This window comes from Nerophis ophidion, linkage group LG24 (assembly GCF_033978795.1).
Source record: "Nerophis ophidion isolate RoL-2023_Sa linkage group LG24, RoL_Noph_v1.0, whole genome shotgun sequence".
Classification (NCBI taxonomy): domain Eukaryota; kingdom Metazoa; phylum Chordata; class Actinopteri; order Syngnathiformes; family Syngnathidae; genus Nerophis; species Nerophis ophidion.
Window position 1 is genome coordinate 20,201,193 of NC_084634.1, and position 25,449 is coordinate 20,226,641.

The following is a 25,449-nucleotide window of genomic DNA, read 5'->3' on the forward strand; positions in this document are numbered from 1 at the left end:
AAAGAGTAATAGTTGCGATGCTTTGAGCTAGTAGGTTATAAGAACCACACTACCCAGCATGCAACAGTAGTGACGAGCATGCGCGGTAGCCCCGTGAAGTGGTGTTGTATGTCGCCATGCGGACAGCTAGAATGTGGTTATGAGCACGCTGTGTGAGTCAACGTTGAACACGCCTCGTCTGCATTTATTACAATTAGACAGACAACACAATAAGTGCATTAAAAACAGTACTAGTTAAAGGCCTACTAAAATTACATTTTCTTATTTAAACAGGGATAGCAGTTCCATCCTATGTGTCATACTTGATCATTTCGCGATATTGCCATATTTTTGCTGAAAGGATTTAGTATAGAACATCGACGATAAAGTTCGCAACTTTTGGTCACTAATAAAAAAGCATTGCCTTTACCAGAAGTAGCAGACGATGTGCGCGTGATGTCACTGGTTGTAGGGCTCCTCACATCCTCACATTGTTTATAATCATAGCCTCCAGCAGCAAGAGCTATTCAGACCAAGAAAGCGACAATTTTCCCATTAATTTGAGCGAGGATGAAAGATTTGTGGATAAGGAATGTTAGAGTGAAGCACCAAAAAAACAAAAAAAAAGTGACAGCTCCGGGCGACGGCAGTGGCAGCGTTTCAGATGTAATTAGACACATTTACTAGGATAATTCTGGAAAATCCCTTATCTGCCTAAAGTGTTAATAGTATTTTAGTGAGATTCTAAAGTCATACCTGAAAGTTGGATGGCTGTGGTGAACGCCAGTGTCTCTGAGAGAAGCCGAGGAGCCAAGATCCCAGCTGCCTTTTTGACAGCTACAGGAGGAGGTCCCATAATCCACTGAAGTATCAGGTAAGAGCTGACTTAATATCACAATTTTCCCATCCGAAAACTTGCTGGTTGATGTAGAGAAACATGTTCGCTTGACCGCTCTGTGTTAAAGCTTCACAACAAACAAAGAAACACCGGCTGTGTTTCGGTGCTAAAGGCAGCTGCAATCCACCGCTTTCCACCAACAGCATTCTTATTTATAGTCTCCATTATTACTTGTACAAATTGCAAAAGATTCAGCAACACAGATGTCCAAAATACTGTGTAATTATGCGATGAAAAGAGATGACTTTTAGCCGTGTGTGGTGCTGGGCTAATATGTCCGCTACAACCCAAGGCATCACAAACACGCGTCATCATTCCCGTCATCATTCCGCGACTTTTACAACAAGAAACTCCGCGGAAAATTTAAAATTGTAATTTAGTAAACTAAACCGTCTGTATTGGCATGTGTTGCAATGTTAATATTTCATCATTGATATACAAACTATCAGACTGCGTGGTCGCTAGTAGTGGCTTTCAGTAGGCCTTTAATTATTTTCATACATACATGATTTAAAGTAAAATACGGTTTATATATTTAAAATATCATTTGTTGCCATGTTTTGTGTGGGCACCATGAAAACAGACATTTTGAATGGTTTGTTCATGACTTGCCCATCACTATGACTCGTTGGCCCCGCCCCTAAGTGACGCATGCGTGGAGGATATGTTCTTGCAGCAAAGTCCTCCTTTACTCCACACACGCTTCTAAGCCTCGGCACATCTACTAACTACACTTTATTCATCCTCCATGTCAGCATCAACTCCACTCATCTCACTCAACTTTGGACATTATTAGAAACATCAAGTTGTGTTACACAGAACATGTTTGTTCACTTCTTACTCTCACATGTTTACTAACTTTATATTTTATCATTAACATGAAAATGATGTGTTAAAATAATTTGATCAGTATGTGTACTCAGACACATGATTGTTAATGTGTTATTAATGTGATTATCAGACAGCAGTCATTTCCTCCATTCATCACTCGTCTTCCGTGGGGTCGCGGGGACAGCAGCCTAAGCAGAGAAGCCCAGACTTCCCTCTCCCCAGCCACTTCGTCAAGCTTTTCCCATTCATCACATTTGCTATGAGGAACTTTATTATTAATATATTCTGTTCTTGTTACTTGGGGCGGTATAGCTCAGTTGGTAGAGTGGCCGTGCCAGCAACTTGAGGGTAACAGGTTCGATCCCAGCTTCTGCCATCCTAGTCACTGCCATTTTGTCCTTGGGCAAGACACTTTACCCACCTGCTCCCAGTGCCACCCACATTGTTTTAAATGTAACTTAGATATTGGGTTTCACTATGTAAAGCGCTTTGAGTCAGTAGAGAAAAGCGCTATATAAATATAATTCCCTTCACTTCACATGATATCTTGTTATTCTATTTTCTAATTTCAAGGGGAACTGCACTTTTTGGAATCATTCACAGTCCCTATGTAAGTTAAAGTTAAGTTCCCAACGGTAGTCACGCACTAGGTGTGGTGAAATGATCCTCATCCCCAAGTTCACCCCCTGGGAGGTGAGGGCAGTGGAGGCCGCACTCGGGAATCATTTGGTGATTTAACCCCCAACCCTTGATGCTGAGTGCCAAGCAAGGAGGCAATGGGTCCTGTTTTTATAGTCTTTGGTATGACTCGGCCAGGATTTGAACTCACGACTCTCCAGTCTGAGGGCAGACAATCCAACCCAAGGGAATAGGTTTGATTTTGAGATTGGTGGGGACACAAAAGTGCTCCAAGGCAGCACTCTGAAAGTTTACTTTTTTTTTTACATTAGCAATCATAATTTCACATCATGCAGATGTTATAGGGTACAGCAACTAAAATGAAAGCAAGGGAGACAACTTGGAAGAGTTGTCATCTTTCCTCTTTAGTGTAGGGCTGTAGTGCAAGTGTGCATCATACTGTCAATCAACATAGCCTACTGTCCATCAACAACATCACAAATACATTCATGCAATACAGCATTGTAAATGAACATAAATTACTGTAATAATCTTTTCCCCAACTTGTGTTTAAATCACTCACAATTTTTCCCTTCAACTACTTCTTTCTATTGCTGCTTTTGTACTATAAATATGTTTGTCACTAATACTCAAATACAAGCAGATTAGTGTCCACTGGTTGTTCCTATTGGAAAGAGCCAAACACATGCCTCCGCCGCTCTGTAACAGAAATGAACTGCTGGCCAAAAATATGTTGATGCATGACAGATACATTAAGGACAATGACCATAGAGCTTGATGGTACAGTTACTGCCTGAGCAAAAAGGCTTTTACTAAATATGAATATTAGTTCATATTAATGAATTATATTTTAGCATTGTAAAATCAATTGATCATCTAGTGAGGGTTTATTGTATTTCCACCACTTTGGTATTTTCAAACCGTTGCTCACTTCTACACAAATACATGAAACTAAAAAATAATTCCCAAAATAAAACGGAAAGGTGAAATCCGGCGATCTGATTGGCTGTTAACCGTGGTTTAAATATTCTAAAGCCTTATCACAGTAGGCTATCACTATGCCTCAGGCACGCATGACTGCTATGAATGGAAGTTGTTGTCATGTATCCATGACAACGGACTATTGCAGTCCATAGTAAAAGACAGCTGATGTTTTTACGATGTTAAAAAACGGACTAAAGTAGTTGAATTCACACGTTTAAGGTTAACTTTTACCTACGGGGAGGGTCAACAATGGTAGAGGGGACTGAGCATTGACTTTCACCTGAAAAAAAGCGGAGGAAAAGACGAGATGCAGAGCTAATTTGGAGCTAACGTCTGGATAGGAGGGACTATTTTTTCCCAGTGAGGCTATTTTATTGGATAATATGTATTTCTGGTTGAATAAAACTACATTAAATTGATTGAGTATTCCTATTTTATAATGCCTTTATTGGTAACCGTTTTATAAAAGCAATATATCACTCCAGTCCATGGTATATGCTCATTATAGCACTCTGAGGGGCGTGACTGGAGTGATATATTGTTTAATTATTCAATATTGTTGAGCCTCTATACACCCTTGAAGTAACTTACAGTTTGACTCCTAAAGAAGTCTCTTATATCCAGTTTTCTTTTCATTGACATCCCTTGAAACCTACAGAACACACGCACGCAAACAGACACAAACACAATGTAAATCACACCACTGATATTAAAATCCATCTAGCTAACGTGTGCCAGGAACAACAAATGCTGAACATGTTGAAAACTTACACTTACTTACAACTTACACTTACTTACAACTTACACTTACTTACAAGTTAGAACTTACAACTTACACCGAGTTGCACTTGTCACGCCAAATTTTTTCCCCCCTGCAAAAACCTTCTCCCCCCCCCATTTACTTCCTGGGTCATGATTATACAGACGTTTTGTTAACGCTATATTATAAAAATATAACACTATATTATAAAAATACAGACGTTTTGTTAACATTATATTATAAAAAATACAAATAAAAAAAATAAAAAAATTTACAAACACAAACTTTGGGATGACGGATTTACTTCCGGGTTTACATTTCCTCATGTTTCCTCTTACGTCATCCCATAGCTTGTGTTTGTAAATTGTTTTTTTTTTAATTTGTTCTATTTTTTTATTATACAGCGTTAAAAAAAGTCTGTATTTTTATAATACAGCGTTATATTTTTATAATATAGCATTAACAAAACGTCTGTATTAATCATGACCACGGAAGTAAAGGGAGGGGGGAAGGTTGTTGGCGTGACACACTGCCTCTCGTCCGCTCGCTAGCAGCTAGCATGTAGGCGACTTCAATACTGTCATTGACAATTCACTTGATAGATGGCCACCAGGCTCTCAAAGTAGTGTCAGCTCAAATCTGAAGTTATTAATGCAAAGGTTTGATTTAATTGATGCCTGGAGATATACAAATCAGAATAAGACATCCTTTACCTGGTCCAATAAATCAGGTTCAAAAAAGTCTAGAATAGACATGTGGTTAATTTCTAAATCACTTCAAAACTGTGTTACTCTCCACTCCTTTGACTGATCATAGGGCTATTCAGATTCACATCTCTTTACATCCCTCTCACAATCCTTCAAAAAGCTCATACTGGAAACTCAACAGTTCAGTTTTATGTCATGAAGCAGTTAAAATTAGGATTAAAGATCTAATAACATTTTTTCTTAATAAAGCCAAAACCCAAAATAATTATTGTACTAATTGGGAACTCCTTAAATATGAGGTAGGTAAATTTATTAGAAAATATTGCAGCAATCTAGCTAAGAATAAGCGTTCTGAGGAGGAAAATGTGATTTCCATCATTACTGCATTATCCTCTTTATGTCCAGATAATATGTCAGCAGAAGAAAAAGAAAGTCTCTTAGAAAACCAAAATAAATTGGACAAAATGTATCAATCAAAAGCAGAAGGAGCTTTTGTAAGATCTAGAAAACAATGGCTGGAGGAAGGTGAACAAAACTCTGCGTATTTCTTTCGTTTAGAAAAATGTCAGGCTCAAAATAACACCATTGATCAATTGAAAATAAATGATGTGGTTTGCAATGACGCAAAACAGATTGCAAATTTTTGTTCTCAATTTTACAAAACATTATACAATAGTCAATACTCTGAAAGTGATGCTGTTAAGTTTATGGATACCTTAACTGAAACTAAATCAATCAGCACAGCTGACCAAGTATTCTGTGAGCGTCCAATCTGTCTCAAGGAAGTAGTGGAATCAATTAATAGTTTAAAAAATAACAAATCTCCTGGAGTGGATGGTATTACATCTGAATTCTATAAAATATTTTCAGAAGAGCTAGCTCCTTTCTTATTAGAAGTATTTTGTGAAAGTATTGATAGAGGTGCCCTTCCTCCAACTTTAACACAGGGCCTTATTACCCTTATACCCAAGCCAAACAAAGACTTACTAATCATTGATAATTGGCGTCCAATTAACCTTCTAAACAATGACTATAAAATTGTAGCTATTATTTTTGCTAAACGTTTAAAATTGGTTCTGGATGACATAATTGATGAGACACAGTCAGGTTTTATGAGAGGAAGACACATATCTAATAATATCAGGCTTGTACTTGACATTCTGGATTACCCAGAGGTCATTCATGATGAAGGCTTCCTTCTTTTCCTGGACTTTTACAAAGCTTTTGACTCCATCGAACATGAATTTATATTCAGGACACTTGAGAAATTTGGCTTTGGCAATTTTTTCCGCAAAACATTGAAGACTTTGTACTGCAATGGTAATAGTTCTATAAAGCTCAAATCTGGTACAGCTCCAAGATTGGAGTTAAAACGTGGGATACGGCAAGGTTGTCCTATTTCTCCATATTTATTTCTGTTAGCCACCCAACTGTTATCGGTTCATATAAAAACTAGTCATTTAAAGGGGATTTCTGTATTAGACAGAGAAATAATTATCAGCCAACTGGCTGACGACACAACACTCTTTTTGAAAGACTCTTTTCAAATTCCCCTAGCCTTGGATGTCATTCATGTTTTTTCCTTGGCTTCTGGTCTCCGTCTAAATGTGAATAAATGTGAACTAATGGCTGTGAAGAGATGTGAAATGATGTCTGTACCTCAAATTCCAGTTAAGGATAGTATTAATTACCTAGGAATACATATCACTAAAAATCAAAACTCTAGATCGGCATTGAACTTCAATCCAATTGTAGAAAAAACTAAGAAAAGATTTAACCAATGGCTACAGAGAGATTTATCCTTAAAAGGCAGAACCTTACTTTCCAAAGCAGAAGGTATCTCCAGGCTTACGTATGCAGCTATTTCTTTAGATGTTAACCAAAAAATATGTAAAACTATTGACAAAATACTGATTGACTTTATTTGGAAAAACAAAATTCATTATATTAAGAAATCTGTTCTAATGAACAATTACAATCAGGGTGGTCTAAACTTTCTTGACTTCACTACACTAAACAACACCTTTAAAATTAATTGGATAAGACACTACCTGAAAGACCCTACCTCAATTTGGAACTTTGTTTCTCATCATGTATTCTCTAACCTTGGAGGCCTAACATTTTTGCTATTGTGTAATTCTAACATTGACAGGATTCCTGTTGCACTCTCAAACTTCCACAAACAAGCCCTTCTAGCATGCTCTCTTGTATACAAGCACCACTTCTCACCTACCAAATATTTCATCTGGAACAATAAAGACATATGTTACAAAAGGAAATCTCTTTTCCTCAACAATTGGTTTAACAATAACATTATTTTAGTGAGTCAGCTTTTCAATAAGGAAGGTCAACTTTTTAATTACCAAGAATTTCTCAACCATTTTAAGATACCTGTGACTCCCAAACAATTTGATATTGTATTTGATGCCATCCCAACACCTGTTATTATGTTGTACATTCCAACACCTGTTATTATGTTGTACATTCCAACAGGTGTTATTATGTTGTACATTCCAACAGGTGTTATTATGTTGTACATTCCAACACCTGTTATTATGTTGTACATTCCAACACCTGTTATTATGTTGTACATTCCAACACCTGTTATTATGTTGTACATTCCAACACCTGTTATTATGTTGTACATTCCAACACCTGTTATTATGTTGTACATTCCAACACCTGTTATTATGTTGTACATTCCAACACCTGTTATTATGTTGTACATTCCAACACCTGTTATTATGTTGTACATTCCAACACCTGTTATTATGTTGTACATTCCAACACCTGTTATTATGTTGTACATTCCAACACCTGTTATTATGTTGTACATTCCAACACCTGTTATTATGTTGTACATTCCAACAGGTGTTATTATGTTGTACATTCCAACAGGTGTTATTATGTTGTACATTCCAACACCTGTTATTATGTTGTACATTCCATCACCTGTTATTATGTTGTACATTCCAACACCTGTTATTATGTTGTACATTCCAACACCTGTTATTATGTTGTACATTCCAACACCTGTTATTATGTTGTACATTCCAACACCTGTTATTATGTTGTACATTCCAACACCTGTTATTATGTTGTACATTCCAACACCTGTTATTATGTTGTACATTCCAACACCTGTTATTATGTTGTACATTCCAACACCTGTTATTATGTTGTACATTCCAACACCTGTTATTATGTTGTACATTCCAACACCTGTTATTATGTTGTACATTCCAACACCTGTTATTATGTTGTACATTCCAACAGGTGTTATTATGTTGTACATTCCAACAGGTGTTATTATGTTGTACATTCCAACACCTGTTATTATGTTGTACATTCCAACACCTGTTATTATGTTGTACATTCCAACAGGTGTTATTATGTTGTACATTCCAACACCTGTTATTATGTTGTACATTCCAACACCTGTTATTATGTTGTACATTCCAACACCTGTTATTATGTTGTACATTCCAACAGGTGTTATTATGTTGTACATTCCAACACCTGTTATTATGTTGTACATTCCAACACCTGTTATTATGTTGTACATTCCAACAGGTATTATTATGTTGTACATTCCAACAGGTGTTATTATGTTGTACATTCCAACAGGTGTTATTATGTTGTACATTCCAACACCTGTTATTATGTTGTACATTCCAACACCTGTTATTATGTTGTACATTCCAACAGGTGTTATTATGTTGTACATTCCAACACCTGTTATTATGTTGTACATTCCAACAGGTGTTATTATGTTGTACATTCCAACACCTGTTATTATGTTGTACATTCCAACACCTGTTATTATGTTGTACATTCCAACAGGTGTTATTATGTTGTACATTCCAACAGGTGTTATTATGTTGTACATTCCAACACCTGTTATTATGTTGTACATTCCAACAGGTGTTATTATGTTGTACATTCCAACAGGTGTTATTATGTTGTACATTCCAACACCTGTTATTATGTTGTACATTCCAACAGGTGTTATTATGTTGTACATTCCAACAGGTGTCATTATGTTGTACATTCCAACACCTGTTATTATGTTGTACATTCCAACAGGTGTTATTATGTTGTACATTCCAACAGGTGTTATTATGTTGTACATTCCAACAGGTGTTATTATGTTGTACATTCCAACAGGTGTCATTATGTTGTACATTCCAACACCTGTTATTATGTTGTACATTCCAACACCTGTTATTATGTTGTACATTCCAACACCTGTTATTATGTTGTACATTCCAACACCTGTTATTATGTTGTACATTCCAACAGGTGTTATTATGTTGTACATTCCAACAGGTGTTATTATGTTGTACATTCCAACAGGTGTTATTATGTTGTACATTCCAACAGGTGTTATTATGTTGTACATTCCAACAGGTGTTATTATGTTGTACATTCCAACAGGTGTTATTATGTTGTACATTCCAACAGGTATTATTATGTTGTACAGGGCTTACACACCTCCTCTTTCTGCTGTAAACATTGTGAATGATCCACTTGACACTCATGTGGGGAAACTTTGCTTTGATCAAAAAAAAAACAGAAAAATCCTCAGCTTATTCCAAAATGATTGTGTTTCTGTCTCCTATGTAATTTCCCTCTGGAATAATGTTGTAAATGACATCTGTTGGACCAAAACGTGGTCCCTTCCTAACAGGTATTTACTTCCCAACAAAGTCAAAGAGATATCATTTAAAATCATCCATCGCTATTACCCTGTAAAGACTGTAATGGTTAAATACAAGAAGGACATTGATGTTATGTAACATGCACCCAGAGACTGTTAACCACTTGTTTTATACTTGTGAAAACACTCCATCACTATGGCAGGCATCTGTCGCTTCATCCTGGACAATATTTATGACAAATTTGTGCTTTACTTTAAAGATGTGATTTTTGGTTTTACACTTTATGAACAAAAATTTGAAAAGGAATTCTACCTTTGCAACCTCATTATTTTATTAGCTAAGTTTTATATTCATAAATGTAAGTTTCTTAATACCCGACCTATCTTTTGTGACTTTAAAAAAGATCTGGAACTTTACATTAAAACACTCTCTACCTCTAACAACAAAAAAGCTGTGAAAACGATGATGCTGTGTTCCAAATTTAAGTTGTTTGATGAATCTGAATAAGCCTATGGCTTTGCATTTTGTTTATTATATATATATATATATATATATATATATGTTTGTATTCTTTTTTTATTATTTTGAGCTTACAACCCCCTGGCGCTGTTTTGTACTGTTTTCATAATGTTTTATAATGTTGTATATTGTTGTTTGTCTTACTGTTTGTAATTGTTGAAATTTATAAATAAACCCTTATTAAAAAAAATAATAATAATAAATAAATAAATAAAAACTAGCATGTAGGCTAGCTTTTACAAGCAGAAGGAGTGACAGCAGGGACAGCCAATCACACGTAAGTTAGCCTGAACGTGGCAACCAATCAGGGAGCGATATTTAGGTTAAGGCGGGACTTCTAGCAGAGACCGACATTTAACCCTTTCTGTGCCATAATCATTGACTAAACATTACGGGCAGCGCTTGTATTGATAGTGACTACACAGTAGCGGCTGGATATTTGTAGGGACGTGTCCCTAGCATCCCTCCCCAATTCTACGCCCTTGGACCTGAGTAGATTAATGCTATATTTGATTGCTTCATATCAAGTGTTATCAGTGTATTTTCTGGAGGGATGTAGTTGATGAGAGAAGTGGCAGCCAAGTATTGCTTTTGAATGGAGAATGGCTTCTGAATGGAATGGTGTGGAGGCCAAAGATTCACAGGCCGAGTAGCCAGTGAGAAGGTATATTTTGGAGCTGACAAATTGTAAACAGAGGTCACAACACTGGAAGTATATTAGCCCAGGGGGCGTGGCTAAAGGATAGTTCTAGAATGTGATAGAATGTGCAGTGTGTGTGAGGAAAGGTTCTCTTCTAAGAAGCAGCTGGACAAACAAAGTGTGCTGCTGAGAACCTGCAGGACTGGAAATCAACTCTTTCACTTCAATCTTTATTCGGCCTTGAATAAAAATAATCCTCTTGGATCACATTTTTCAGGACCTTACTCGGCACCAAAACTCTCCAAATCTTGCAAGCAAAAAATGATTTAGTTTAGGAGCCCCGAGGCCAAACATCAAATATTAAGTCTTGAAAATGTGAATGATTGTGCCCCTCGCCCCAGATTCATGTATCGCCACCAACATCACCAGCGGCGTCTATCATGACAGGAGGAACGTAAAAGTCTCAAGAAGCCATATTTGAGAGGCAAAAGGAAGTCGGCCATTTTGGTTTCCATCAGCCATGTTGAAGTCAAAAAGGGGTGGTACTTGAACAAACTCCTCCTCGGGACTTTGACCAAACTTTGACCTGATGGCTCGCCACACAACTTGACACATTTATAACACAGCTCCACAAACTGAGATTGTACTCAGAGTTGGTACAAATGATGATGATGACACCCTGTCGTGCAGAATGGGTCAGTACCTGTTGGTACCCATTGGTGGTGGGCGGAGCCTGGCAGCCAAAACTGCCCCTCGCCATCAACCATCAAATTGTCTTTACTTCTCTTTAGATGATGGGAACTCCTTGCAAACTGATATGAGACCTTTAATTCGGGGTCTGATCAAGACTAGTCATTGATATCGACACCAACATCACCAGCGGCGTCTATCATGACAGGAGGAACGTAAAAGTCTCAAGAAGCCATATTTGAGAGGCAAAAGGAAGTCGGCCATTTTGGTTTCCATCAGCCATGTTGAAGTCAAAAAGGGGTGGTACTTGAACAAATTCCTCCTCGGGACTTTGACCAAACTTTGACCTGATGGCTCGCCACACAACTTGACACATTTATAACACAGCTCCACAAACTGAGATTGTACTCAGAGTTGGTACAAATGATGATGATGACACCCTGTCGTGCAGAATGGGTCAGTACCTGTTGGTACCCATTGGTGGTGGGCGGAGCCTGGCAGCCAAAACTGCCCCTCGCCATCAACCATCAAGTTGTCTTTACTTCTCTTTAGATGATGGGATCTCCTTGAAAACTGATATGAGGCCTTTAGGTCGGGGTCTGATCATGACTAGTCATTGATATCGACACCAACATCGCCCCCTTGTGGTGGAAAAGGATAACAGTCATAACTTCTTTCCACATGCTCCAATCTTCCTGTTTTGTTTATTTATGGTGGGTCGAGATCATAGTCATTCTACATCCTGTACGCAAATACAAAATGACTTTTTCATACTTGGCACATTTTCTAAAAGAATCTTGTTAATATGCTCAATAAGGTTCTATTCAAATGTAATACAAGTAATACATAAGACTTTATTTGCACACTTAAGTAGATAAGTTTTCAGGTGAAAAAGATGCCACCTCACTAAAAAGATTAATTGTTTAACTATTTATTTTCCATGCATTAATTTAGATCCAGAACACACATTGTTATATATCTTATTACATTATAATCATTACTATAATTGAATGTAAGTTTGTGTAAAATATTTTCACACAACAAAGTGTGAATACATGTTGTAAAGTGTGGGGTTGAGTTATAATTGATATAATACAATTAGGTATGGCAAATGCATTTTGTTTACTTGCCAACTATTCAAATTATATTTAATATACATATTTGTATAATGTCATGTAATATGACTTCAACATTATTGATGTTAATATAAGAGTTTATTTGCTAGCCAGTTCTACTTCTGAGTATTTATTTTATTTTGTTATTGAACAATTAAACATACATAAACAATGTTTGGACACATTAAGGTACTTTCAATACAATATGAGTCAGTGTTTTCAGTATTTTACTCAGCAATATAAAAAACATCACATTAAATCCAATCCTCTTACAAACAAAACCCGTTAAAGAAAGTAAAAGTAAATATGAGAGACCATTCCAATAAGATTAAAATAAAATGTATATAATTAAATGATACACTTGTGCTTAAATGTGCTTATTTAAAACGACGTAATATATTCCAATAAATGTAATAATGTAAGTGTTTTCTATTTTATACAAATCTTCTAAGACTGAATGAATAAATTGAAATCATTAACACAATGTGAGGATTTGGATTTCACTTTAAGAGACTTTTGTGTATGAGAGCAAATGTTTCACACTTTTTAAAAATGGATATAAATTCACGACACGATCGATCCACGCATGCGTGAATTACGTCACTTCCTGTACTTTTTTACGACGGAGGTCCTGCGTCGTCACTTTCTGTCATATTTCAATGTTTTATTAATTTTTCGTATGAAATAGATTAGGAGTAAAAGGGTACAACAATAAAAACACGTGGAAGGGTAAATTTAAAAAAATCAGGCAGTAATATCGCTACAATTTCTAGCACTTTCACTCTTGTCGTTGCAATGAATGTCGCACGGGGGCGCCACTGAACCCCAACATTAAAGCTTTGTTTGATATACTTTGAATTTATTTTTGAAAAACAAGACACTCGTTTATATCACATTGTTATTCAAATAAATATTACGTAAAAGAAAAGCATGGTAACAGTGACAGCAAGCAATATCTTATATAGAGCTACCTCTTCATCCGCTCGGCTGTGACGTCATTCCCAGCTTCCGGGTAAACGGAAGGCAGCAGAACAGGAGGAGAAGGAGAAAGAAGTGTGCAGGACGCTAATAAGTCAGTCTTATTATTTGTTATCCAGTTTATAATATTTACGGCGTATAAAATACATATGTGATTCTTTATTTAAGGATAAAGTGGTCTCGATGCGCTAGAAGCACTGTGCCGCTTCTCGTGCTATCTTTGCTTGTTAGTTAGTTTAGCTCGCTAGTTAGCTTAGCTTGTTAGCTGCTAACAAAGAGACGAGGACGTTATCAACACATCGCTAAGTAGAGATCAAGTGTGAGAGTAAAGTGTTGTGATTGTGTGAAAATGTGCGAAAGAAGGATAGCAAAGTATGAGGAGGAACTTTGTCCAACAAAAGAGGAGAAGGAGCGACAACATCAACTACTGGACGCTGTTTTCAAGAAACATCAAGTTGTGTTACACAGAACAGGTTTGTTGACTTCTTACTCTCACATCTTTACTAACTTTACATTTCATTATTAACACTATGCTTAATATATTGTTTATAAGAAGTTGTGTTGTCTTGTGAGGATGATGCATTCCGTCTGCTACTTGCAACGTGGTCTTGCAACCACGTGGTTGTCTGTGTTCTGTGGAATGTAACTACTAAAGATGAGTTACATATCCCAGTCCATTTGTACTACAAACTGTCAGTGGTGGAACAAGTCAGAGTTGGGCTGTGGACGAGCTCCATGACATGGCCCCTAAACCCAAATAATAAAGCTAATTCTACCATCATTTTATAACACACACATGCCTCTCTGGGTTTACCACCAACAATCTCTAAGCAGGTTTTAAAGGGGAACATTATCAGCAGACCTATGTAAGCGTCAATATATACCTTGATGGTGCAGAAAAAAGACCATATATTTTTTTAACCGATTTCCGAACTTTAAATGGGTGAATTTTGGCGAATTAAACGCCTTTCTGTTTATTGCTCTGGTGGCGATGATGTCAGAACTTGACGTCACCGAGGTAATACAGCCGCCATTTTCATTTTCAACACATTACACACACGGGTCTCAGCTCTGTTACTTTCCGTTTTTTCAACTATTTTTTGGAACCTTGGAGGCATCATGCCTCGTCGGTGTGTTTTCGGAGGGTGTAACAACACTAATAGGGAGGGATTCAAGTTGCACCGAAGATGCGAAAGTGGCAAGAAATCTGCCGCCAGACCCCCATTGAATGTGCCGGAGTGTCTGCACATTTTACCGGCGATGCTAACGCAGCTAATCGGCCATGCTATGGCTATGAATAGCATTAAAAGCTATTTGCTCAATAGCTTCAGTTTCTTCTTCAATACTTTCATACTCCAACCGTCCTTTTCAATACATGCGTAATCTGTTGAATCGCTTAAGCCGCTGAAATCCGAGTCTGAATCCGAGCTAATGTCGCTATATCTTGCTGTGCTATTCGCCACTGTTTGTTTGTATTGGCAGCACTGTATGATGTCACAGGGAAATGGACCGTATCTTGGCAGGTAGTGGAAAAAAGGCACTTTAAAGCTTTTTTAGGGATATTTCGGGACCGGTAAAATTTTGAAAAATACTTCAAAAAATACAACAAGCCACTGGGAACTGATTTTTATTGTTTTTAACCCTTTTGAAATTGTGATAATGTTCCCCTTTAAAAAGTTTGTCAGCCATTTTTCCTTAAATTTGCATTTTCCCAAAATGTATTTATTTTCTCACTTTCACCACAGCATCAACCCGTTCACAGGATGTAGAACAATTATCAAAGGGGATCTGATTTGTTTTATTTTGCCTGTCATTCACAATCCATATGTAAGACAATAACATGTTTTTATTTTGTATGCATTCTAAGTCCTAAACAAACGTTAGCAAAATCTTGACCATCCTAATTTTACCATTTGAGTCAATGAGAGCGCCTCTATTCTGCTCACTAATAAGAATTAGTTGAGCAATATAATATAGCCAGAAGTCATTTTTTTAATCGCTATCTCTTTAAAACATGCTGTAAAAATGCATATTCTCTGGAAATATGCCCCATAATAGCCACAAACTGGAGGATACATTTTTAATTTGGATACAATTTAAATAAATAGTGTAAAGGTTTTATGGAATTTTCCAGGGTGTACCCCACCTTCTGCCCCCCTGTGAGTCCAAAAGGGACAAGCGGTAGAAAATGGATGGATGGGTGGGAAAAGGCACATCATCGACAGGCCTCAACATTTTACTTTTTAAGGTCAAGACAAGTGTTGCCTTAAAGGAGGGTTCATATTTTAGGGCACCAAGGCAAATGTTATTTTCTTTCCAGTTTGTTAATTAAATGTAGAATTGCTCACATTTATTTGTGCAATAAATCTTTAGACAATTTTGACCCGTACTTTGGATCAAAGCATAATAATTGTGTAAATGCATCAATAAGTTCATTACGCTTGTTTAAGGTGCTTTTTTTTTTAAAACCTTTATTTTGTTAGCGCAGTCAGACCTATTATTGTGAAGGGGGAAGTGTGTTGCTGTTCTCAGAACGATGTGTGGAGGCGACAGTTGCGACTGCTGTCCTCTTTGTACATTATTCCAACATTGATGATGTCTTTCACAACAACACAAGCAGATGAGATGTGTTGTGCGTTTATGGATTTTCCTTGCCAGCTTTAGCTTCGTAGTTTAGTCGCTATTTCGAATGACCGTCTAAAAGGACGGGACAATTGGGTGTTTAAAGGATGAATGAGCTGTCCAGAAAAAATTATCTTCCATCCATCCATCTTCTTCCGCTTATCCGAGGTCGGGTCTTGGGGGCAGCAGCCTAAGCAGGGAAGCCCAGACTTTCCTCTCCCAATCCATTTCGTCTAGCACTTCCCGGGGGATCCCAAAGCGTTCCCAGGCCAGCCGGGAGACATAGTCTTCCCAACGTGTCCTGGGTCTTCCCCGTGGCCTCGTACCGGTTGGACATGCCCTAAACACCTCCCTAGGGAGGCGTTCGGGTGGCATCCTGACCAGATGCCCGAACCACCTCATCTGGCTCCTCTCCATGTGGAGGAACAGCGGCTTTACTTTGAGTTCCTCCTGGATGACAGAGCTTCTCACCCTATCTCTAAGGGAGAGACCCGCCACATGGCAGAGGAAACTCATTTGGGCCGCTTGAACCCGTGATCTTGTCCTTTCGGTAATAACCCAAAGCTCATGACCATAGGTGAGGATGGGAACGGAGATCGACCGGTAAATTGAGAGATTTGCCTTCCGGCTCGGCTCCTTCTTCACCACAACGGATCGATACAGCGTCCGCATTACTGAAGACGCCCCACCGATCCGCCTGTCGATCTCACGATCCACTCTTCCCTCACTCGTGAACAAGACTCCTAGGTACTTGAACTCCTCCACTTGGGGAAAATTCTCCTCCCCAACCCGGAGATGGCACTCCACCCTTTTCCGGACGTGAACCATGGACTTTGACTTGGAGGTGCTGATTCCCATCCCAGTCGCTTCACACTCTGCTGCAAACCGATCCAGTGAGAGCTGAAGATCTTGGCCAGATGAAGCCATCAGGACCACATTATCTGCAAAATGCAGAGACCTAATCCTGCTGCCACCAAACCAGATCCCCTCAACGCCCTGACTGCGCCTACAAATTCTATCCATAAAAGTTACGAACAGAATCGGTAACAAAGGGCAGCCTTGGCGGAGTCCAACCCTCACTGGAAACGGGTCCGACTTACTGCCGGCAATGCGGACCAAGCTCTGATCATAGTGGTAGCGGACCGCCACAATCAGACTCTCTGAGCACTCCCCACAGGACTTCCCGAGGGACACGGTCAAATGCCTTCTCCAAGTCCACAAAGCACATGTAGACTGGTTGGGCAAACTCCCATGTACCCTCAAGGACCCTGCCCAGAGTATAGAGCTGGTCCACAGTTCCACGACCAGGACGAAAACCACACTGTTCCTCCTGAATCCGAGGTCCGACTATCTGGCCTAGGGTCCTCTCCAGTACACCAGAATAGACCTTACCGGCAAGGCATTATTTTCCCTAACAAATGTTGCTTCTCCTAAGAATGACAACATTGCTCTTACATTTATGTCAATTTCCCTGATATTGTGCAATGAAAAGCAGATTTTGTTATATTAGCCAGTTCTGTGACACCGGAAATTATTGTTGAAATAATCCATCCATCCATCCATCCATTTCCTACCGCTTATTCCCTTTTGGGGTCGCGAGGGGCGCTGGCGCCTATCTCAGCTACAATCGGGCGGAAGGCGGCATACACCCTGGAAAGTCGTTACATCATCGCAGATTGTTGAAATAATATGCCTTTTTTTTGTTGAGTTCAGTGATTATTGATTGGATTATTACTTTGGGAAGGTCAGAGAAGAAGAGTTGTAAAAATGTTCTCACAGGTCATAAAAGTCTTCCTTTCTTCAGTTTTAAAAGTCTCACTGTCTCGATGGAGATCTTCCTTTATTACCTCCTGCTTCGATTGAAAGTCCAGTTTAGAAAATTGTTTTATTTTAGATATTTAATCCTCCATGTTAAAAGTGCAAGCAAGAGGAAAAAATAAACACACGCTGCTCACTCTTGCTGCTTGTTGTCACTTCTTCTGCAGCCGAGTAGTCACAAGAAGGATCACTAGCGCCCTCTACCACCAGGAGGCGGGAATCATTTAATGACTCATATTTGACACACGCAGCTACGGTATATTAATAAAACATAGCTGCTTACTGTTCTTTTTGGCGTATTCAATAGCTTGGACCTTAAATCCTACTGAATAAGGTCTTAATCTTTTTCCCTTTATGCGATTTCATCCATCCATCCATCCATTTTCTACCGCTTATTCCCTTTCGGGGTCGCGGGGGGCGCTGGCGCCTATCTCAGCTACAATCGGGCGGAAGGCAGGGTACACCCTGGACAAGTCGCCACCTCATCGCAGGGCCAACACAGATAGACAGACAACATTCACACTCACATTCACACACTAGGGACCATTTAGTGTTGCCAATCAACCTATCCCCAGGTGCATGTCTTTGGAAGTGGGAGGAAGCCGGAGTACCCGGAGGGAACCCACGCATTCACGGGTAGAACATGCAAACTCCACACAGAAAGATCTCGAGCCTGGATTTGAACCCAGGACTGCAGGAACTTCGTATTGTGAGGCAGACGCACTAACCCCTCTGCCACCGTGAAACCCTTTATGCCATTTCAAATCATTGAAATCAGCATCCTCCATTTTGAAAATGATGACAGGTGAAGTGTCACTCGTGACGTGACGAGTTTGACCCGGCCGAAATTCTAGACATGCGCTAATAAAAATAATATTTTGCGAAACGAGTTTGACCCGGCGTTAATCCTGAGCCGGCGGTAATGCTAAGCATGCGCTAATTATTTTGCGAAACGAGTTTGACCTGGCAGTAATTCTAGGCAGGTGCATACTATATACCCGGCGGCAATTCAAGGGAATACGGTCTGTCTGATTCTGATTTTGATTGAATGTGTGGACTGCATGAATGATGCCTTCTCAGTTCTCACTCTAACGCAATTTGAGTGTCTAGAAACGCACTAAATTAATTTAATCCATCATTACTAATATTAATAAGGTAAACAAGTTATCTTTTGAAGGTGTAGTCAGTAATCTAAAAACTTCATCCCGGTTTAACTGTGGTGACACTATCTAAATGAAAGTAAAACAGATGTCATCTTTCTTGGCCAACATGTTGACTGTGCTCATGCTTCTTTTATGACAGACATGTCTCTAAAGATGAATGTGAAAATGACTGTAATTATTGTCCACCAGCGGGGGGAGCTCATCACTAGTACTACTGCGTGGAGGCTGGCATGTGGTACATTATTTCCTGTGTGTGTATGACTTATTCAGAGGGAGAACAGCACACTTTCACGTATGGCGTCTACCATTAAGGATTGCAGGAATGACTTTTAGGATGTTTTTATATAAATAAGGTGGATTGGATGTTGGCCTGGGAAGGCATTCCCCTGAATGTCTTCTTCATATGTCAGCTGGAAGTACCCTGACTGCTGTGAGGGGAAACTGATGAGATTGTGAGATCATATGTTGGTGCAGGACAATGTCTCATGTGACTGAGCAAAGCTGGACTTTTCTAAAGAATGTTTGTTTTTCCTGTCCCACAGACCTCAATGAAGCACATCGTCCTCGTGAGCAGGAGGAGGAACGACAGTCCCCCCACATACAAGAGGAAGAAGAGGTACCACATTCCCAACACATCAAAGAGGGAGGAGAGGAGCCACAGCCCCCCCACATTAAAGAGGAAGACGAGACGCCACAGACCCATAATGTTAAACTGACCCTTCACATTAAAGGGCAAGCGGAGGACCCACTGAACTTACACATCAAAAATGAAGAGGAAGACCTACTGACTCCTTACTTTAAGGAGCAAGAGAACCCGCTGACCCCCTACTATAAAAAGGAAGAGGAGGACCCACTAACCCCCTACGTTAAAGAGGAAGAGGAGGAGCAAGATCCGCCACACATTAAAGAGGAAGAGGAGGACCAAGAGCCGCCGCACATTAAAGAGGAAGACGAGAAGCCACAGACCCATAATGTTAAACTGACCCTTCACATTAAAGGGCAAGCGGAGGACCCACCGAACTTACACATCAAAAAGGAAGAGGAGGACTCACTGACCCCCAACTTTAAAGAGGAAGAGGAGGACCAAGAGCCGCCGCAGATTAAAGAGGAAGAGGAGGAAGAGGGCATCAGTCAGCCTAAATGGTTGGAGGAGTTCCCAGTGACTGGTGTCCCTGTGAAGAGTGAAGATGATGAGGTGAAAGGTGAAAGTGAGGAGAGGGGAGGGGGGGAGCCTCCAAGCAGCAGCTCAACACAACACATGACAACAGAAGCTGATGGAGACCACTGTGGAGGATCACAAGCAGACAAGCTCTTAGCTCCACTATCAGATAGTGAGGACACAACGTCACACTCTCCTGACACTGATGATGAAGACTCTAAAGATGATAAGACATGTCACACTGACAACACTCACTTCACATCTTCTCTCTGTCACAAAACCTTTAAATACCATTGTAGTCTGAAAAGACACATGAGAACACACACTGGAGAAAAACCTTTTTCTTGTTCACTCTGCAGTAAAGATTTTAGACAAAGTATCAATTTGAAAGTACACATGAGAACACACACTGGTGAAAAACGTTTTTCCTGTTCAACCTGTGGTAAAGGTTTTACACAAAGTCAGAGTTTGAAAAGACATATTAGAACACACACTAGAGAAAAACCTTTTTCTTGTTCACTCTGTAGTAAAGGTTTTACACAAAGTATCAATTTGAAGGTACACATGAGAACACACACCGGTGAAAAACCTTTTTCCTGTTCAATCTGTGGTAAAGGTTTTAGAGAAAGTCAACATTTGAAAAGACACAAGAGAACACACACTGGTGAAAAACCTTTTTCCTGTTCTACCTGTGGTAAAGGTTTTGTTGAAAGTCAGAGTTTGAAAGTACACATGAGAACACACAATGGTGAAAAACCTTTTTCTTGTTCAATCTGTGGTAAAGGTTTTGCACAAAATCAGAGTTTGAAAAGACACATGAGAACACACACTGGAGAAAAACCTTTTTCCTGTTCAATCTGTGGTAAAGGCTTTGTTAAAAGTCAGGGTTTGAAAGTACACATGAGAACACACATTGGTGAAAAACCTTTCTCCTGTTCAATCTGTGGTAAATGCTTTGCACAAAGTCAACATTTGAAAAGACACAACAGAACACACAGTGGTGAAAAATCACATTCCTGCTGAATCTGCAACAGAAGCTTTTGTTGACGATCAAGCCTTGTATCACACATGAGAAGACACCCAGGAGAGAAAGTGTTGAGTTGCAGTGTGTGTGGTGAAAGATTGTCTTCTAAGTAGCAGTGTAAGAAACACAAGTGTGCTGGTGAGAACAGCAGCAGCAAATGAAACTGCAGGATTTGAAATAAACTGTCCAGACTTTCATTTTGACTTTCTAACAACATCAGCACATATAACATGTGTGACATTGTTGTTTGTCTAACAATCTGTTTAATATGCTTCTATATTTATAGATTAGATATTTTATATTAGTGCTTTTTTCAGTCAAGTACATGTATTAATATGCAACATTGTGTACTTTTGTTAAAAAATGGACAGAACAATTTGAGTAAAAAAGTGAGAGTAAACAGTAAAATACATATTTTACATGCAATAAACATGTCGTGTGTATGTATACACATACACACACACACACTCTATATATATATATATATATATATATATATATATATATATATATATATATACTGTATATTCACCATACAATTTTAGACCTATTTATATGAAATATTGAAGTATTACATATTTGTATTTGTAATTGTTGATAACCCCATAGATTGTCACCTTTATATGATATACATATGTACTGGTTCACATCTGAAACATCTTCTGGACCACTTCAGGAAGCATATTATTATTTACTTCATACATCATTTGAACAGTTGTCTTTTATACAATTTTAAAATATGTGTCTCTTTGAATCATTTGTTGGGTCTCTATAATCTATTTTATTCATTACCGTTATTACTCTGTATTATGATGATTGTGTTGTGATTATTTTATATGTATGTCCCCAGACCTTTATGCAGTATACAAGTGAGAGAAAATGGCTGAGTTTTTGTGGAAGGATGGGGTTGTTTTTACAAACTTACATTTGTGGATAAATCAAATAAATCCAGTATTGTGTTTTAAACATTTTTTTCAATGTTTTTTTTTTCTTTTTTAACATCCCCAAAACAACATCAATATCAGTCAAAGTTTGGAGTGTCAGACAAAAGCCAATATTGTACATCATCCCACAGAGATTTACTTTGCATACATTCATAAAATAAACTGTTTATTGTGTTTCCCAGTCACAGAACCAACAAATGTTGTATCTAATTGCAAAACAACATCCAAAATATTTTAAGTGGTCAATTCCGTCTTGGAAAGAATGGAAACTTTAAGTTGTGAGTATTTTTTTGTTCCAGATAAAAAAAATAAGAAGAAGAAATAGTAAAGAATTAAAAAAGATGCAGTAACTAGAATATTTGGAATGAAAGCCTTTTTAAATGTTGTAATATTTTGTTTATTTGCAGGTCGTACTTAATGAAATCTTCAAATATTAACATATTTTTATCAGTCAATAAGTGCATCAGTGACCAAATGCCTTTTTCAAACCATTGCTGTACAAAGATGGATTTGTTTCTCATTTTAATATAAGAACAATTCCATAGTGGAGTATTGTGTGTGATGAAGTTGTGTTTGTAAATTAGTTTCCAGTACAACAACACTTTGTTTCTCATTTTAATATAAGAACAATTCCATAGTGGAGTATTGTGTGTGATGAAGTTGTGTTTGTAAATTAGTTTCCAGTACAACAACACTTGCTGGTAGGGATGGGTACTGTTCACTTCTAATTCCATGTTTTATGTGTTATATATGTCAATATATTGTGTGTTTGTATTTTGCCAACATGGTAGAATCACATGATAGGCAGGTTGTATCATGTTTTTCTGTCACCTTGAGGAAATGGCATAAAGAGGAAGATGACAATATAATGTCACTTGGACAATGATGTACAGAACAGAGGAGATTTAGTTCATTTTTATTTATTTTCTTAATTTCACAAAACCTCTCCATTACCCAGCTATGGATTTCTGGTAGCTGGTAAAAAAGAGATGGAAGGAGATAAGGAAGAGATGTATAAGGAAGGTATGGACATGGATAGGACTAGAGGGGAGAGACGAAAGAAGGGGAGAGGAGGTCATGAAGGAAAGTAGAGCGCTAAGAGAGTAGAAAGGAGGAAACAGATTATGTAGATAATTGCAAGATTATATATACATTGAAGTCAGATCAAGACATGAAGAATATTAGTTTGATGACACTGGTTAAGAGATGAAAGAAGGACATTGGAGAGGTGGAGATGGCCAAAGTGCTAAAGGACGGAAGTCGTTTGATTAAATGTAAAAATGGAGAGTAAAAGTACAAAGCAATGCGATTGCAAAAGCTGTGCAATAAGATACTAAAGGAAAGAATGGAAGTGGGAGAATGAAAGGGGGCCAGAGGAGTGGTGACAGGAATCCCAAGAGGAGAACATTTAGAAGATTTGAAAAGAGAAATAAAAGGGGGAACTGCCACAATGATGAAGACATTGATGGCATCTGGAAACTGAGAAAAGACGGAGAGTGAATCTGTGCTAGTGCAGTTTGTCCAGGAAGTCCTCCCAGAAAGAATCATGATAGGGTTTTTAAGTTTTTACGTTTGAACTTACGTGCCACCCCCAGTATGTCGTTTCCACCCCCAGTACCTTGTTTCAAGTGCCAACACTCTGGGCACATAGTAGTGTGTGTCATGCCAAGATGAGATGTGGAAGGTGTGGAGGGGAGCAGGAATATGGACAATGTGGAAGTCATGAACAGATGAAGTGTTGTAACTGTGGGGGAATCACACAGCAGCTTATGTGGGCTGTGTCATTAGGAAACTGAAGTACAGCAAATGAGAGGAGTGTATGTAATAAACTGTACAGAACAGGCAAGAAATTAGACTGAGAAGATCAATATAATGGTGACTAGGAACAATTTAGGGACATTTCAAACATGACATTAAATAAAGAGAATATAAATCAAGATATTGAGCAACTTAATACAGATATTACGGGGTGCATAATAGAAGCAGCCAAACAGAGCATACCAAGGAGTAGAATCGGGAGAAGAAGGACGATGGTGGACACAAGAGTGCACAGATGCAATACAAGAACGGAATATAGCATTTACTGTAGAATATTAAGAAGAACACATCATTTCCAAGATATGATCCAGTATAAAAGGCACCGAGCTAGAGTAAGGTATGTTATTAAAAAAACAAAAAAACACTATTGGAGAACTTTTTGTGAAACACTAAATAGAACTACTCCTTTAAGCCAAGTGTGGGGAATGATCAAGAACATGTCAGGGATCAGAAGTCAACATAAAAATCATGTGATGAAAGATGGAACACAGTTTGTGGTAGAAAATAAAGAAAAAGCAGAACTTTTAGCAAAAACCTTTGTTAAAGTGCACAGTAATGATTATTTGAGAAATGTAGAAAAACAAGAAGAGAAACAATTAGTTTAAATATTGGGGAAATGATGGAATATAAGGATACAATATGGATATGACTATTTCTTTTAATTAAATGGTTCCAATATTGAAAAGGGTTAAAATACAACACACACACACACACACACACACACACACACACACACACACACACACAAACGACACTAGGAAAAGGCCAGGTGGTCAAAAACTTAGGTAGTATCGGCAAATAAGTGGTCTTGAAATGATATAACAGGATATATGAAGAAGGAAAATGAGCAGCTGAGTGGAAAACAGCTGTAATAATTCCAATATGCAAACCAGGGAAAGATCCGGAAGAGGCAGGAAATTATAGGCCGATAGAATTGACCTCAAATTTGGGCAAAGTAATGGAAAAAAATTATTAATGCTTGTTTAGAGTCAAAAGAAATTATAAAAAACTACCAAAGTGGTTTTCGCAAAGCAAGAAGCACAAATGACCCAGCAGTGCAGCTGGAAGAGGAAATTAGAAAAGGACAAATAAATAAAGAAAGTATAATTGCGGTATTTTTTGACATAGAGAAAGCGTTTAATATGTTGTGGAAACAGGGGTTGCTGATGAAACTAAATAAAATTGGGATTAGAGGGAGAATGTACAGATGGATAAAAGACTTTTTAACAAGTAGAACCATCCATCCCATCCATTTCCTACCGCTTATTCCCTTTTTGGGGTCGCGGGGGGCGCTGGCGCCTATCTCAGCTACAATCGGGCGGAAGGCGGGGTACACCCTGGACAAATCGCCACTTCATCGCAGGGCCAACACAGATAGACAGACAACATTCACACTCACGTTCACACACTAGGGACCATTTAGTGTTGCCAATCAACCTATCCCCAGGTGCATGTCTTTGGAAGTGGGAGGAAGCCGGAGTACCCGGAGGGAACCCACGC

At 38.5% G+C, this 25,449-nt stretch overlaps 2 protein-coding genes across 2 annotated transcripts in view; one reads left to right on the top strand and one right to left on the bottom strand.

The window, feature by feature from the left end:
- The window catches only part of LOC133542095 (uncharacterized), a 132,462-nt gene that overhangs the window by 50,902 nt on the left and 56,111 nt on the right, over nucleotides 1-25,449 (bottom strand). The window lies entirely within an intron of this gene.
- Nucleotides 13,444-22,321, top strand: LOC133542094 (gastrula zinc finger protein XlCGF17.1-like). The gene is made up of 3 exons (XM_061885939.1): nucleotides 13,444-13,495; nucleotides 13,762-13,874; nucleotides 19,547-22,321. Exon 3 carries the CDS (start codon nucleotides 20,263-20,265, stop codon nucleotides 21,184-21,186), a length of 924 nt encoding a protein of 307 aa, XP_061741923.1. The 5' UTR covers nucleotides 13,444-13,495; nucleotides 13,762-13,874; nucleotides 19,547-20,262; the 3' UTR covers nucleotides 21,187-22,321.

What these genes read in the sequence shown, in the direction of transcription:
- LOC133542094 (XM_061885939.1), top strand. Translation starts at nt 20,263, where the DNA reads ATGACAACAGAAGCTGATGGAGACCACTGTGGAGGATCACAAGCAGAC.